The sequence below is a fragment of the Episyrphus balteatus genome, chromosome 3, assembly GCF_945859705.1.
Source record: "Episyrphus balteatus chromosome 3, idEpiBalt1.1, whole genome shotgun sequence".
Taxonomy (NCBI): domain Eukaryota; kingdom Metazoa; phylum Arthropoda; class Insecta; order Diptera; family Syrphidae; genus Episyrphus; species Episyrphus balteatus.
In genome coordinates, this window is record NC_079136.1 from 105,142,674 (window position 1) to 105,160,338 (window position 17,665).

Consider the following 17,665-nt stretch of genomic DNA (forward strand, 5'->3'; position numbering starts at 1 on the left):
TAACTCTATGTTTGAAATATCAAAGTTGATGGTGCCAAAGTTATCGAAAACAGCAAAAAAAATTTAAATCTGTTAAAAAAGTAGATTTCCTATTTTTCAATTTTCTCAGAAACTAGAAGGCATATGAACATATAATTCACAGTGTGTTACATATTTATGAATTATTATTATATGAATATTGTTACAGCTGACCATAAATTTAAACTCAAATTCTAAACATGTTTACTTTAAAAATACTTGTTGTTCTCATCATTGAAATGTTTGTTTATAAAGTTTTATAAATCATTACAAAATGAATCATATATAAAAACAGGGGTTGAATTACGGCAAACGTTCGTTAACGAATGGTTGCTATGTGTCCCTATCGTTTTCTAATAATTAAATAGAGACAGAAATAGTCAAAACGTTAACGTATGATCGTAATCGTGTGCCGTAATTCGACCCCAGATCTGCTTTCTTAAAAATAGCTGCGTTCCTTTCGAAATATTTATCTACTGCTTAGTACTTAAAATTACTTTGAACTACTTTTGCTATACTGAAAAAGTAGTTTAAAGCAGCTTTAAGTACTAAGCAGTAGATAAATATTTCCAAAGGAACGCACCTAATAAAATTCTTAAAAATACCTACTTGTTGTTCTCATCATTGAAATGTTTGTTTATAAATTTTTATAAATCATTACAAAATAAATCATAAATAAAAACAGATCTGCTTTCTTAAAATTAAATTAATTTACATATATGAAATCAAAACTATAAGGGAATCAGTTCTAAGCATAAAAGATAATGAATAAATAAATAGCGCAGAATGCAGTCAAAAAATATCAATTGTGAATTGTACTAAACATTTCCATTTATGTATTGTGAATCATATTTACATAGATATGAAATTGAAGTAATTCTAGAAAACGTCAATATACAGTGTGGTTTTTCTTTTCTCTTACATACCTGTTAGAGATTACATTACAGTGTTTGATTAGAAATCAATTAAGACAGTTTATTTTGTAAGAAAATAGTATTCATTCCATTTTTTTTTAAATTTTCTTCCCAAATTTTGACTTTGAAATCGATTGTTTCAAAAATTATTGTTTGCCCTCCTCCAGTAAAAATGACTCTTCTACAATAAAATCCGTTATTAATTTTCACCACCTTAGCTATCATTCTCTTGCCACGATTGCAGTTTAAAAACAAAACCGTATTTCAATTGTTTGTTTCTATAGTGTTAATTTTCTTCAATTCACAGTGAAAAGGCTGATTTAAAATCCAGATCGGACGGCACCAGCGGTCCGCAAGGTGATTCCATTTATACAACCCCTGCGGGTTTCCATCATCAACACCACCAACAACATCCTGGTCATCATGGATCTCCCGAAGCAATGAAGGTACGAATGGCTGCAATGATATTACAACCCCCAACTAGGGTCTAGCAGGAAATAAATTCGAATAGCAACAGTAGTAATTTAAATAATTTAAATAATTCAAATAACGAAACAAACGCTGTATCTTTTGTCAGCAACAATGATGACCTACTACAGAATGACCCGGAGTTTACAATACAAAGAACGAATACTGACCATGACATAAGAGACAATTTTGACACGTGCTCGTGCATTAAACATGCTAATACTCCAGACAAACCAAAAAGTAGTCCCAGCAATGATACCAAACACTGCCTAGTTACCAGTTGCAGTAGATCGAATAGCAGTAAGAGTATAATAAGTATGAATAGTAGTAGTAATAGTAGTGTGAATGATTTTAAAAAAATACCCTCAGACTTACATTCCGATGAGGATAATACGAAAATACTCAATTCATCTCAGTCAGATAGAGAAAATATAGACAATAACGATTCAGGAGTTGGTAGTAGTAAAATATTAACAGCAAAAACTGCAACTTCGACTATGTTTAGTGCCGTTGTATTTCCAATGTCAGAGGAGAGTCTTTTGTGTAAACTTTCATCAAACAACCCCTTCTATCGATTTCATAAACAATCCCATTCTTTTAAAATGATACACTGCAATAGAGAGCCTAAAATAGATTTCCCCATTAAAATAGTTAGGAAAGCTATGTCTGATTCAAATATTCCTAAGGATGTTGTCGATGAAGATTTTTCATTAGAAATTAATGATCAACAAGAAGTTAGAAATAATAATTTAGAAAACGATAGTATGGTCATAACAAACCCATTTTCTTCAGGACTCTTAGATAATCGAAAAACCAAACATCCCCCACAGACACAAACAATTTTGGTGAAACCTATTAAAAGTCACAGATCGGAAAGGTCTTTTCGTCGTTTTTTCGACACGGCTACATTGCGAGCCAAAAGTCAACGATCATCAACAAATGATAATGGAAATGACCTTTTTATTTGCAAAAGTCCGCTTAGACTTCCGGACTTTCCAGAAAGTTCTTACAAAGAAGAATCAAAAAGCAGATCGGTGTTTAAAAATATTGTATTGAGAAAAGCGCACAAACAAAATGACTGTCTACATCCAAACCCGCCTCAGTTAAGAAAGCTAAAAATCTCTTTTCCTGATCGAACTCAGAGCATACAAAGCATTCGAGCTGAAATAAAGCCTTCATCTTCTTCCTATTTTGGAAAGCTGCACTTAAAAACGAGATTAGGTATAAGGCGTATTAAAGAGAAGTGCCGAACCTTCAAACATAGTTCTGCTGATGATAGTAATCGCCGAACCTTCAAACATAGTTCTGCTGATGATAGTAATCCTGATACGAAAGATGATAGTTTTAAATTTATAAGCGACCGCACCAAAATCACTCATTATGAAACAAAGTGCACCAGACAGCCGGTTTATAAGAGTTACAAGTCTGAATTGGATTTAACAAAAAATCTTCACTATTTGGATGCTTACTTGCAGCAAAATTATGATAAAAATTTGAGTGGATACAAAAAGACCTCGCATTCCGTTGGAAAATTTAGAGGTTCTACAATGTTGCGACATAAACACCAAGTTAAGGACAAAATCCACAAACGCAGTTTATCCTGTGGGAAAGTTGTTACAATACCTCGGGTATGTAACTTTGAAACCATTGGGGCCCTGCCATTTGCAACAAAGTCTGCTGAAGAACATTCCGATTCAGTGAGTAGCAGTGACTATGCATCAGTTTTTAGTGAACCAGCAGATTCAAATATGTCGGAGCACATTGAACCATCGGTTCGGTATGAACATCCAAGCATTTCTGAGTTCTTCTACGACAAGTTATTACCATATACATCTGATAAAAATCAGTTATTCTTAGAGTCAGAAAGATTTCACTTACCCAATGAAAAAAAAGTTGAAGAAAACGAGCGAACGCTTCAAATTATGTTGGATACTTTAGAGTTCCCGTATGATCTTATTGTCGACACAACAAGCTTGTATCAACATCAAAATGATGACCGAAATGTTTTGATATGCGATAACTCGTACCAAGACAGCAAAAGAGGGTTTTATAATAGTGATCTAAGATCTGGAAGGCATGAGAACTACCTCGAACACTACAACCGAAACAAAAAGAAAACTATTCAGACTGCACCTGAAGATAACCGTTCAGCGCGAACGAGAAGAAATCTTGGGGGAATTGAGTATTCAATGTCAAAACTCAAAACTTCTGATGTGATTAATATTCCAGATCACAATAGGCAATCAGATTTGCTTACATCTTCGGACGACTACGGTGATAGCATACAATTACTGTCGAAATCCCATCCAGCAATGCCTTACTCCCCTACATCATCTGATTCGATGTCAACATTAACTCTATCAACATCCCTACAGTCACAAAAACAGATGCACTCGCATCATCGTAATTTCCGCCAGAAAAAAATACGCATGCAGCCACATTTCTTAACCACAGCGGCAGGTGAAAATGCATCTACCATTACTCAACACTCGACAGTAACAGCGAGTCGAAACACAAATACTGTTCCCATCCGTTATTCCTCTCAGAATCCTATAAACGACATGAAACCCAACCTTTCCAACGACGAGGATGATAATGCTTCGCCAATTCAAATTGCCAGTGGCTTTGGACCAACCGTGGCTTTGACACCACAAGGTATGCCATCAAAATCATTCTCATCGACATCAGCATCTTCATCGACAATTTCATCTTCAGTAGGGGGCTGTGGCGGAAGCAATGCGGTTGCGGCTACATTTAAATACCCTGCTTCGTTGGCATCCATATCAAGAGGTGAAGTAATAACAACTTTCAATCCAAATTTAACAACGAGCCCTTATATTTTAGAAAATATTTGCAAATTCTACCAACAACAACAAAAACCGCCGACATCATCTCTCAACTCATCGTCCTCGACAAACTCGTCATCGGTGCCACAGCAGCATCAACAAAATATACTCGCACTCAAATACCACCACCAGGAGTTTTACCAATCTAAAAATCAACTAGCCCCTACTGGCGTTGATAAGTTTCGTCATCAACAAAGTGGGCAACCTCAAGCGACGGTGACGAATCGTTTTCGTCGCAGTTCAACCATATCAAACACATCATCGGATAATTTTGACAGTTTTATTACTCAACGCTATGGTGGAGCTTCTGCTGGCATAAGCAATAATGATGGTGGTTCCAATGATAAAAGTATGAAGAGATCATCACATCGAATTTCATCGATTCATCGGAACGGTTATGATGGTGGTAGTAATTCAAATAAAGCAAATACAGTTGTTAAGGGAAATTACTTCGTTGGCATTGATTTAATAAACAATATTGACAATGTGCATAGAGGGAAACACATTACTTCAATACAGAGGGCATACAACTGTAAGACATCAGAAAATTACATTTTGGAATATGAATGTTAACAGTAGTGGTGGGAAGTGCTTGCTGCGAAATCTTTAAAATGTAATAATATTTTTATTTTTTATATAATATTTAATATTTACTAATTTTTGTAAATATATTAGGTATAAAACCAATTTTTTGAATTGCTTTAAGCTTTGTATGTAATTTAAAATAAAAACTTCCATATGAAGGTATTATTTTGCTCATTTAAATTATTTATTCCTAGTTTCCTGTACATAAAGCTATGTGTGTTTACGCTGCACTGTAATATATATTAATTAATATATTATATCTTTGAAGATAATTTTGTTACTATAGATAAGTATAAGTACGTATCAATGAAGAAAAAAAGAATGGGTAAAGGTCACTTTAACTTTAAAATTGAATTATAGATAGGTAAATATCTTTCTTTTTCCCAAACCTTTCTCAATATAATTCATAATTAGTTTTATTTTTCTCATGCAATAAAACTAACTGGCAATTGACATAGTAATTATTTTTAAAAATTTTGTACACTTAGAACTTTTAGAAATATGTATAATAGAAATAATTACAATATTGTACTTTGAACACAGCTTTTAACAAGTCTTCCAAATAATTGTTTTAATAACTTTCCCGCTTCAAAGTTATATGTATCTGAAAAGTCTATATTTTCGACATTAATTAATTGAATAACTTCTTATGCATACATGGGATTTTGGGGACATTTTACTTAAATCGATGTTTCAAGTTTCAATGCTATGTACCTATATTTTCAGCTCTATGCGAATTATTTCTGTGTTTGCACTTTTTTGTGTTTATTTTGTCTGGACTAGGTACAAAAAATGGGTTGTTCATAAATATTTTTGAGCAACAGTAGTAAAGCACATATAAGTGTAACCCATTTTTGTTGTTTTTGCAAGAGTTATACTTGTAGTTTTTAAAGGAAAACATCATCTGTAATATGAAACTTATTTAATTGATTCAATCTTTAATCGAATCTTTCAACATTCTTTAATTTCCGAAATGTTAAATTTAGATACTTTAAAAAGCACAAGTTTCATCCTTATAGTAAGGTAAAATAAACCCTACATTTTGATAATTATATCTTTCTGTTCCTTCCGAGTAACCTTACGCTTTCCAATTCAACCTCATTACTCCAATGTTAGATTTACCTTACTTCTACTTATAATTGTCCGGCCGGGCCAACTCAAAAGAGCGCCCTGTGAAAACTTTTGTTCGTTTATAAATAGTGCAACTTTTTATTACTATGCCAATTCGAAAATAAAAAAACAAAAATAAAACCGTTCCACCCTGATAATTATCTACAAAATGAGCTCAAAATCGTTATTGTAACCATAACATTGTAAAAGTAATCTAACTCCGAAACACGGAATTGGTTTGCATATCATTTTTTAGATAGGGTCAATGTGGGTAAATGTAAACAGGGGTAAATGAAAACATGGCTCATAACAAGTCTAAAGTCTTACCTCTGTCATTTTTTGTTAAAATAAATAACAATAATTGAGCTATTCAATAAAAACGATACCAATCTCTTTTCCAAGATGGCGGCTGCTCCGGATGCTGCGGATCTGGATTTTTTCACATCCGCGGATGCAGATGCGGATGCGGATTTTTGAAAGCTAACATCTGCAGATACGGATGCGGATGTTTAAGATCTTGTATAAAAAATTAATATAAATTAACTAAAATAATGATACAGTTATAAATAATATTTTTATTATTTGTATTCAATGAGAGAAATTAAAAAGAGGTTCATTAGACTTAATAAAAAGTAATACCGCCGCCTTCTCTGCATCAAGTTGGTTACACAGAGGTTGGTACATTAAGCCCGCGCTACTAAATAATTGTTCCCTCATTTGTTAAATTCGAAAATTAGGTAATTCGAATTCCAAATTTCCTATTTAATTTGAAATAAAATAATTTGCGAAATTATCTCATTTGGGCTTTAGTGAAAAGTTACTATAAATTTAAGACTTGCATTTTTTCTGTGTTTTGCCTAAAAAAATCATTCACAGACTACGGCTCCTACGAATTTCTCTCTTGTCGTAACTTTCTTGCATCCGCATTAATTATTGCGGATGCGGATGTCCCAATTCATGCGGAAGTTCCGCATTTGCAGGTGCGGATGCGAATAATCGCAACTTTATGATAAGGACAACCCCCGAACACATTCCATGAAAAAAAAATTTTCCCGCGAAAAGTGCGATTTCATGCCCATATTTTGACTTATTTCCCTGAGCTATGACTGTATTTGTTTTTAAAACTTTGTGAAAATCGAAAACTTCGTCATGTTCAACTTTTTGACTCGACTCCTAGGGGAGTGCTTACTTTTTTGTACTTTATGACTTTGTGTTTTGATGTACTTAGATCAGGCTTAAGGTACATATCTCTCATATGCCTAAAAACAAAAATCTCCAAAATACAATCAAATTCTAAAAGTGGTTCTACACCAAAAGGCGAAATAGATATTTTACTACGAAACATTTAAAATAAAATATACCTATGTCAAGTAATTGCTTCAATTTTAAAAATATCGCACAGTATTTCCTTCCTTCCCTTTTTTTATAGGTATTTTAGCTATACGTAATATCAAACATATTGTACTTAAACTTTTTAAAGCTCATTTAAAAGATTTTGAATTGTTAACTTTGCAAACTTGTTCTGTAATTATCGCATTGGCTACACACAAAATACCGATTTGGCAGTTATAACAAACAAACTTTTTTTTACACAAAGAACCAGAAAATACTTTTTTAAAGCTTCTAGGGTCCTAATCTCGAATCCGAAATCAGAAATATTCTAATAGCCTCCAGTTTTAAAATAATATTATTTTGAAACGCAAAAAAAACATTATTTGACTGTTTTTATGAGGTGCAGGGAACTATGTCCATGCACGGAGAAAATAAGGACACCTTGAAATAAGATGACGCGCACATAAAACTTCACCACCTTAAAATAAGGTGATATCCGCTTAAAATAAGGTGATAGGAGATTCAACTCAAACTTAGTTAAATTTAATGTGAACTTTATCTTATTTTAGTGTGAATTTTCATCTTAAAAAACCGACAAAAAATTAAAATTTTCAAATTATAGTCAAACTTTAGCTTAAGTTGAAGTTTATCATATTCATTTCCAACAGTGAGATAATACGATGGTAAGGCACTCGCTTACCTGTACCAACAGTTGTAGGTTCGACCCCCAGTGGGTGCGAGTTCTTTTTTTTTATTTAAATGTTTCCACATAAAAAAAAGATGATCTCCCGCTTAAATTAAGTGGGAGATCATCTTATTTGCTCATTCAAGAAATAAATGTTATTTGTCACCTTAATTTAAGGTGGAAGTCATCTTAGCAAAAAACCATGCGGAAATCCGCTTAATCCAAGGTGGGATCCCCTTAATTTATGTGGTCTTTTTTCTCCGTGCGGCTAAGTCCACTGAGGGAGTTAATTCCCCCTCAGCGGGGACGAAATTCACTTGAGTAAAGTGGAGTTAGTTTCTATGATATGTGGCGAAAAAAATGTTTGGTTTTCGATCCCTCTAAATGTTTACTTAAATCCTACTTTCACCAAGAAGAAGTTAAATATGACGAAAAAGAATCGCGTGGTTTTTAATTTGACTTTTTATAGAATTTTAAAATGCAGCAGTTTATTTCAAAACAGTTTTCAAGAAATGAAAATGGTGTAACGCATACGGAACTTACCTCCTTGGGTGTTAGTTCATTTTAATTGGGAATTAAGATCCACTGGACAAGGTTCAGTTTAGTTAAGAAACTGTTTTAGTTTTCGCCTGCCTTGCGACGTTGTACATATATCTACTGCGGAACAACGAAGTTGCTTCTGCGGGACTGAGGACCCGAAATGGGATTTGAAATTCTGAGAACCCACGAAGCGGGCAAGGCAAAGCACTTATTAGTTAAAAAGATTGTAGACATTGGCGACTTTATATATCGTAAGTACCTAGACGGCTAACGCAACTTCGTTGCTCCGCTTAGAGTATGTCGAGCCCTTCCCTTCCCGCCAAATTATCGTAAGCGATGTTTTTTTTACAGAAAAATCTTTATTTTCTTTTGTTTTTAGACTAATTGGAGACAATTTTGATTTGAATGTTTTGTTATATCTTATTTTAACTTCAATCATTTTTTTTTATTAAATTTCATAAAAAAAATAAATTATTTAAGAATAAAAATTCAAGCTTTTTAACAAAAAATAAATTAAATTAAAAATAGTCCAAAAAAAAACAATATTGCCCTATGTACGGGCAATATGGCGAACCCCATTTACTTCGGAGCCCTTTACTTTTTTTACGTAGGTATATTTGGCATTTCTGAAAAATAATTGTAAATATGTAAGTTTCATAAAATTAACGTTAAATTGAGGTTAATTTCAAATTTAAAAAATGCAGAGACATTATGTAAGTTATTTTTGAAATTAATTTTACATAAGGGCATTATGGCGCAGTCGGGCATAATGTAGCGCCATAATGCCCTTATTGCATCTGCGCCATATTGCAAAATATACACATATTCACAAAACACCAAAAACCAAACACAATTCTTACTTCATTTAAAATATTAGAAGTTATATAACAACCAAAACTGTACTCTGCATTCCACTCTTCACAACAAACACGTGCACTGTATACTTACCGAGATACAAACAAACAAACAAAAACAAAGCGATATTATATTGGAACCCAGAACCGGTATATTTTTTTTGTTTTATTTTTTGTTTGGCACAAATATAATAGCACTGACATGCGATCGTCACAAGGCTAATGTTAAACGAAGACCAAAGTTTCTGCATTGGTTTTATTTAAATGCGAGTATTGGAAGTATGGTAGTTGAGAGGTGCGCCATAATGCCCGGTGCGCCATAATGCCCGAAGTTACCCTATAACATGACGTGAAACAATAAAAGTGGCATTTTTAAATTGCTAATAGAATATTTCTGACCCGGATTCGAGTTCAACTACCCTTCTTGTTGACCAGTCTTATTTATTTATGTCATAGGAATAGAAATCGTCATACATAAGGGATATGGTGGCAAGATGGGTTACTTAAACTTTAAACGTCAACCTTTTATAAATTTACAAAGTAAAAACAATCATATTTATTTTTTAATTAACAACTAATTATTATTTTTCTAATGTTTGGTGTCATTAGGAAGTTTTAGTACCTCATTGAAGAGAAAAAATAGTAATAAAGTGTTTTGCCCCGTCTTGCCCATGGTGTTGGTAAGATGGGCTACCCCCTAGAGGTAAGATGCGGTGATAAGAATGATCATATAGAAAGATGATTATTTGAGCTGGCAGAACTCGCAGGCATTAAGGCTTCTTCATCATCATCATCATCATTCCTGCAACTACATATTATGAACCCATCTTTCACATAATAAGCAGCATCATCATCTATACCTGCAGCTATTATGAACCCATCTTTCACATAACCTTTCACCTTTCAATGGAAACGGAAGCTCTGAAAGTATAGTGAAAGTGATCAAAATATTCAAAAAAACATTCATCACTTCCGACGAAAAAAAAACAAGTTGAATGTTTTCAAATAACGGTTTTTTTTTTTTGCATTAACATTTTACCTCCCATATTTAGTAAAAACAACTTTTATTCGCATTCAATGAATCCATTTTCGAATTTGACTTCAAAGAACTCATTTAATTGTTTAATATCTGTTGTAAATGGGAAACCCTGGTTTAACATAAAATTTAGTTTAGTTGTGTTGTTGTTCTTATCTTCAGTGTCTGTCGTACTGTAAAATTATCATTTTTGTATCATTCGACAACAACTTAAAACCTCTAACTGCAATTTTAAACTAAAGAGCTAAAATAGCGCTCTAGCCCATAGACCATAGTGCGGTACGTCGAGCGATGAATGAACGAGCGTGATTGGTCAATTTTAACTGTGGATTTAGCTGGTTAACCCATCTTACCCACTACCCCCTCTTATCTCTTTCCCCCATACAACATACCTACTAGGCTTTATGGGGAACTTCCAGCAAATGACATTTCTGGGCTGGTGAAGATATAAACAAACGTTTTTTGTACTGAAAAAAGTTTTTTTTGTTGCAATTAACATCGCAAAAAATGTTTGTTTACCTCTTTACCAGTGGAGGTTGACCAATGAGAAAGAAGTTCTTCTAGTACTTTTCCACTTGGAAAAGCCCCATGGGATGGGTCAAAATTAATTTGATAACAATTAAAAAAGTGTATTGCCTACAAGTCTGATAATTACAGAACAGGGATAGGTAGGTACATAACAAAAAAAAAAAAAATAAAGAGAAAATGTGATCAATTATTACCTTTATTAATTGTAAATTATATACATGTTGTTATAAATATTTTTAAAAAATGAAATGTTATTAATAAATGAAAAAAAAAATACTATGAATACAGTTTTAATACCTTAAGGTTAGTACGCAGATCGACTTAAATTTTATTCCCATACAAATTATCGGAAAAAATTAATTAATAAAAGAATCTTAGCCGGGTTTGAGCGGCAGATTCAGCTAGAAAATCACACATTCGTTTATACCTGCACATTTTTATCTGTCACAATTCAGCTAATATATACTACTAATATATTTATAAGTCAAGAGAAACGGAGAAAAATATATAAGCTTAAATTTGGCGTGATTTGCGTACTAGGCTTTACGATCGATTAACTGAAAACAACGGACAATAAATTTTATCCAATTTAAGAAATTGTTAAAACATTTATTAAATTATTTAAAATATATTTATATATGAATGTAATAAGCCTTAGCCATGTAATTACGCGTATGTTTGAAAAATAGTAATTAGGTATAAACAAGTGAGGTAAAATATCATTTTGAGCTTCCAATAAATATATTTATAGTTAATAAATGAATGTATATGTATATAAAAATATCAACTTAAATAATTTAAACATTTATATTTTATAACCTCGAGGAAAAATATTGAAAATGTATGTCACCAATTACATTATTTTCACGTAAATGTTCCCAGTTTTATAGGTAACTGTTAATTATTTCTTTTTTTTTATTTCCTTCCGTCCAAATACCCACAAAAAGGTTTAAAAAATAACATATTTCACGACTGAAATTATAGATAAAATTATGTGTGCACGTATTTTAATTTAAAAAAGCTAAATTGTGGATGAATAGAATTGAGTATTTTTGTAGACGTATGAGTAATTTGAATTATAGAAATTCGTTTGGGTGTTATAATAGAACTTTTGAAATATAACGTTGAACCACAGACAAGAGAAATATATTTCTCTTGTCTGTGGTTGACTTCATAAACGCAAATTTATAATAACTGGATTTATGCATTTATACCTAAAACTTATAGTCTAAAAACCAGCGACCTAAGGCTTGCAGGTAATTGCTTAGTATTCAGAGTCATACCACCTTATAGTCATCAACGAGTTATATAAGAAACCGCTGGCGCTGGTCTGCCTTTCCGTAAGTGTGGCGAACATGTGTAAAATTTGTCATAAAGGTGTAAAAAATTACTAACTATTGTAGGTCATTGCTTAGTATTTGTTTATTTATTTATGGTATAAGGACATCCCCAGTTATGTTACTGAAAAATAAAAAATACTAGTCAGACGTGGCAAAAACGGTCTGCCAAGCACTTGAATATGAAAAAAATTTAAAATTCAGAAATCGACCTTATCAGAAAAAAAAAAAAAAAAATTATTAAAAGACAACGGCAACACTTACAAAACTAAACGATAGCTTTTTTAAAGGTACAAAGTTAAACTACTTTCTGGTTTTTGAAATAAAAATTTTCAAATCCAAAATTTTGAAAAAAAATTTAAAAAAAGTTTAAATAGTTTTCATTCCAAAAACTTTACCCAATTAAGTATTAATTTTCCAATTCTTAATTATCTTATACATTTTTAGTCAAACACAGAAAACTAGAAGTCAAAATCTTTTTCAGGTTCATGAGAGAACTGAATATTATGAAATCTACTTTTTTCACAAACGCCAACATTACAGTGTTTTATTTTTTCACGGTTTTCAAATTTTCTTCAGGAAACTATCTAAATCTATGCTAAGTATGTCAGAATTAATTTTCATATCAAAATTAATATGATATAAAAGGTGACGTGAAATAACGCCCTACGAAATAAGGCCGCATAAGCCCTTATTTCCATTTGAAATGGAAATTAGGCAATGACAATGCTTGCGGCCTTATCTCCATTTCAACAACGAAACTAGGCCCGTCGGGCCTTATTTCGTTTTTTCCACTTGCAAGTAGAAAACGAGAACATCTGAACCTCCAAATTCCATTCTTAAAAGTAATTTAAATGTTATTTGAAGTTCAGAGCGTATAAAAGTCAGATGAATATGAAGGGATGCTGCCCCCTACAACCCCTTGTCCCTTTCCTAGGGCATATTATAGGATTTGGGGTCTAGGCAAGGTTGAGTGAATTCAATATTTCCTTTGGGATCCCAGAAACTGTAAAATTTTGAAGAAAATATGCTCACACCGAACATAACAACCACCTTGAATCGGTGCAGGGAACTAACTTAAAAATTTCATCTGTTGTGGGTAATAATTCTACTTTTCCGTTATATTCCATCATTTATGGTGGGAAATAAGTCTATCCAAATGTATGTCAAAATATTTCTCCCTTTATTTCGAAGAACAAAAATAAATTTAAGAAATTCAAAATAAATAAAGTTGAGTTACATACTCGTAGTAACATAAGTAGATTCAATTTAATTTCACACCTCAAAATTGATTCTCACGTGGGTAAAGCTTTTTCCGCTTCGCATTAAAATTCGGATTAAAAAAAATTTTTTCCGCTTCGCATTGGAACATCGGAATTCAATTGAATCTACTTATGTTACTACGAGTATATAACTCAACTTTATTTATTTTGAGTTTCTTAAATGTATTCCTGTTTTTACTTAGGTATTTCTTAAAAGTTTGTACTAGAAAAAAAGAGTGCAAGATCTTTGCGAAGACCCGCGATTTCCCACTTTCATTTTTCAGTGCAGACTTTTGCAAAAGAAAGTGTCCACAGAAACCTCATCAAATAAGATACAGTATTAAAAATACAAATTATTTTCCACTTCCCACTTTACCCAAAAGTGAATTTCGTTCCCAAAAAAGGAGAAATTGTTCTCAAATTCAGTGAGAACTAACTTCTCAAAAAAAAGTGAAATTATTTCCTACTCTAAGTGAAGTAATTTCCAATATGAAAGCGGCATCCTCTCCCATATTCTTCTCACTTCTTATATACTTAGGTACTATGAACTGAACATGAACAAGAAGCAAGATTTCTCTTCCTTCAGAAATGCGGACTTATTTCTATCTCGAATGAGGCCTTATTTCTATATTGAAAATGAAATAAGGCCCGTCGGGCGTTTGGGATAAGAACCAAGTACAAAAAAAGTCTATAAAAAAAGTTGGGTGGAAGGGTTTTTTTTTCGCGGACAAGAGGGAGGGGGTGAAGGTCAAAAATATACTGAAAAAAATTGTTTGTCGAATATCATCATATGACACATGTTTTGAAGGTATTTTTTTATATTGGATCCAATGACATAAAAATAAAGTCAATACCATTGCTCTAAGAAAAGTTATTGCCGATTAAAAACAAGGGTGCTGGTTTTTTGACTTAAACAAGTATAATATAACCGAAACACATGTGGAAAAACATGCTACACTGATAAAATTCGGGATGAAGGTTTTAGATAAAGCAGGGACAAAGGATTCATAAAGTTCTTAAAATTATTTTTGGTGAAAGGGTGTTTTTTTGATGGGTTAAGTTGTGTGTGAGAAAGGTATCATAACAGCCGACTTAAAATTTTATTAATTTTTAAAACTTGGTGTAAAAGTTTTGGTTGGTATAAGAATTAAGAATCTATAAAGTGCACAAGATTATCTTGAAAGGGTGTTTTTTTTAGGTTAGGTTAGGTAGAAATGGCTGTCAGGAAAACGACTGACACACTTAGACCCACTTTTTGGTCCGTTGTGATACCATGATTTTGCAAGGAAATTCCTCACTAATTAGACCAGTTGGAGCTTTTAATGAAGCGGTGAAGGTAGAAGATGTCAGTATTAATTTATTCACTAGTATCTTCTAAGAAATATTTTTCCAAGTATTTTGTACGTCTACTGGAAATGGCAGGACATGAGCAGAGAAGATGTTGGATTGTTTCTTCTTCTTCCTCATCAAGGAAACTTCTACAGAAGACGTTAGAGACTACGCCAATCTATGGTGTGTCTACCTATGAGACAGTGTCCTGTTAAGACACCTATTTCAGAGCTGATATGCAATCTGCTTAGAGACAATACATTTTTTGAACGTTTTGGATCTAGCCTAGGCCAGATCTGCTTGATCGTTTGGCATGTTATAATGTTTAACCATCTTATGTTTGTTGCCTCTATAGCTTCTTGCTTTAGCATGAATTTGCACGTTGCGATTGGTATACCAATATTTGCCTTGTTGGGTAAAATTGGTATTAGAGTTCCATTTCTGGCGAGTTCATCTGCTACGCATTTTCCCAGAATATCTCTGTGACCCGGCACCCAAAAGAGGTGAATGTTAAACTGTTCTGACATCTCCATGAGAGATTATCGACAGTCGCGGGCAGTTACGGAGTTTGTGGAAACCGAAGCTAACGATTTAAGGGCTGCCTGGCTATCAGAGAAGATGCGGATATCCGATGTAGATATCACGTTTTCTTTGAGCCAAGTCAATACCTCTTTAATCGCAATTATTTCCGCTAGGAACACGCTGCAGTGATTCTGAGTAAACCCCGCCACCTACTCCGTCATTGGTTTTAGAACCATCTATGAAGAAATGAATTGAATCAACTCTGAGAAACTCGGCATTGTCCCATTCTGATCTATTTGGGATGGTGACTTCATAAATATTGCCAAAAACCAATTGTGGTGTGGTGTAGTTGGAGCGACTGTGGATTGATCCGAATGAATTCAGAATATTTGTGTGGCCAATAGAGTTATTGGTCCATTGAGAGATGGCTTCGAGACGTATAGCAGTGCTGGCGGCCACTTGCTTGTTGAATATATCTATGGGTGGAAGATTGAGTAATATATCTAAAGCGGCGGAAGGTGTCGAACGGAGAGCTCCGCTGATACACATGCAGGCTGAACGTTGGACTTTGCTTAGCTTGCCGCGATATGTTACTTTTTCCAGAGCAGTCCACCAAACTGCTCAAACTGCTACCCCGTAAGTGACTGCAGTGTATAGCCAGTGAGTTATTTTAGGGGACAGTCCCCATTTGTTCCCTATAGCTTTTTTGCAAGAGAAGAGTGCCACTGTGGCTTTTCTTATTCTTTCTTGTATGTTGGTTTTCCAGTTCAATTTGCTATCCAAAATAAGACCCAGACAAGAGTAATGTCGAGTCGGTTTCTGGTAACGAATGTTGGTTCATTGCCAGTATTACTTACTATCAGGTTAGTACTCAAAATAAAATCAAAAAGTGACTAACCTCTATCATTAATGTCGGTACTTCCCCAGACCGTTTGACGTGCGTTTGCATCGCAACCAATTATGAGGCAGATCTTTTGCCATTCAGCGTAAGCTATGAGTCTCCGAAGTTTATCACAAGGGAGAGGGCCGTGGTGGTCATGGCCGAGATATGCCGACGCAATCCAGATTGTTCCTTCTTCAGTTTGCAATCTGACCGCGGTTACATCTCGATCGCTTTAATTAGGGAGCATTACTTCTTGCTAATATGCATGATCTGGGGTCACCTTTGTTCGATGCATATAGCAAGTTGTACCCAGGAGTCCTGAGTCCCTGAACCATGGACTTGCAAATCCATGGTTCCTGGACCAGCACCACGTCTTCCCCATTCTTGTGGATTCGGAGAAGAAGTTAGGCCGAAGCCTGCTTGAATGGTGAAGGTTAATCCGAACTAACTGGAGAATGAATGCTACTGTTAGCTAGACTAGCCTCCGCCACCGTAAGGTCGAGGTGGTCTTCTGATTCTGACCCAGAAGTTGAACGCACGAGTTCATCTTCACTGAGTAGAATCTTGTTGAGATAGTCGTCTGTTTCCATTTCAACATCGGAACTATCTGACTCTGGAGCCATTATGGGTGGCGGTTTAGAACCTGAGTGGACCTCCTCAGTTGGGGAGATCACCGGAGCATCAACTTCCATTGATGGACCTTTGATATTTAAGGCGATATCCCCCTCCAAGGAGGGAACCTCAGGTGCTGGAGGTGCAGCTTTTGCAGTCTCCTCATCTTTCTTATAGATCCTTAGGGTTGTGGAAGTCCATCCAAACCTTATCTGACTTTGGTTCGCAGCTAGGGGAGCCAACGACTCCTTATTGATGACAATAATTGCCAATCTCCAGCTTTGCGACTTTCCAGTCGTGAGTGGGTAGGGATGGGTTTCCAAACTGGATCATTTTTAGTACAGTTTCCTTGCAGGCTAGTTCAGCTGGAATACTGATACGAGCTCTAGGTCTGCAAGGAATATCTTCCTTTGCCACAACCTCTAGCTTGGCATCAGGCCATAGCCCCTCTAGTCTGCTTATAGCAAGCTTATATAGATCGCATGATCTCTTGTCACCGAATGCGACGAACTTGACGCGACCTTGGTACCATCCTGCGTCCTCAACAACTGCAGGCTCACCCGGGTTCTCCATCATGAGAGTCCAGTAGGAGATCTGCAGTTTGTTTGAGACCATCGTCCATCGGTCAAAAGAGATCATGCCATCGACATTACTTCTACCGATAACTGCGAGGATAGACTTGTCCTTAAGAACGTCACTAAAGGACATGTCTTTCCTAGTGTGAGTGCTGGAATTAAGCACATTTTGTCTTTTAGGTTCCGAGACGAAATCTTCAACAGACCTTTGTCGCTTTGACGTTGAGTC

General features: G+C 34.4%; 2 protein-coding genes across 4 annotated transcripts in view; both read left to right on the forward strand.

The window, feature by feature from the left end:
- LOC129913586 (hemicentin-2) overlaps window positions 1-1,625 on the forward strand; it is a 358,695-nt gene extending 357,070 nt beyond the window's left edge. Inside the window, exons 16-17 of one of the 3 annotated variants that reach the window (XM_055992339.1) lie at window positions 1,240-1,451; window positions 1,510-1,625. In XM_055992339.1, the coding sequence (XP_055848314.1) occupies window positions 1,240-1,423 (184 nt within the window). In that variant the 3' untranslated portion in view covers window positions 1,424-1,451; window positions 1,510-1,625. Of the gene's footprint in view, window positions 1-1,239; window positions 1,452-1,509 lie in introns of those variants that run through there. The other 2 variants (XM_055992340.1, XM_055992341.1) reach the window with 2 other exon arrangements.
- On the forward strand, window positions 1,429-8,884 carry LOC129913584 (uncharacterized). Its single transcript, XM_055992338.1, has 2 exons — window positions 1,429-4,190; window positions 4,245-8,884. Exons 1-2 carry the CDS (start codon window positions 1,718-1,720, stop codon window positions 4,817-4,819), a joined length of 3,048 nt encoding a protein of 1,015 aa, XP_055848313.1. The 5' UTR covers window positions 1,429-1,717; the 3' UTR covers window positions 4,820-8,884.
- The last annotated feature ends 8,781 nt before the right edge of the window (window positions 8,885-17,665 follow it).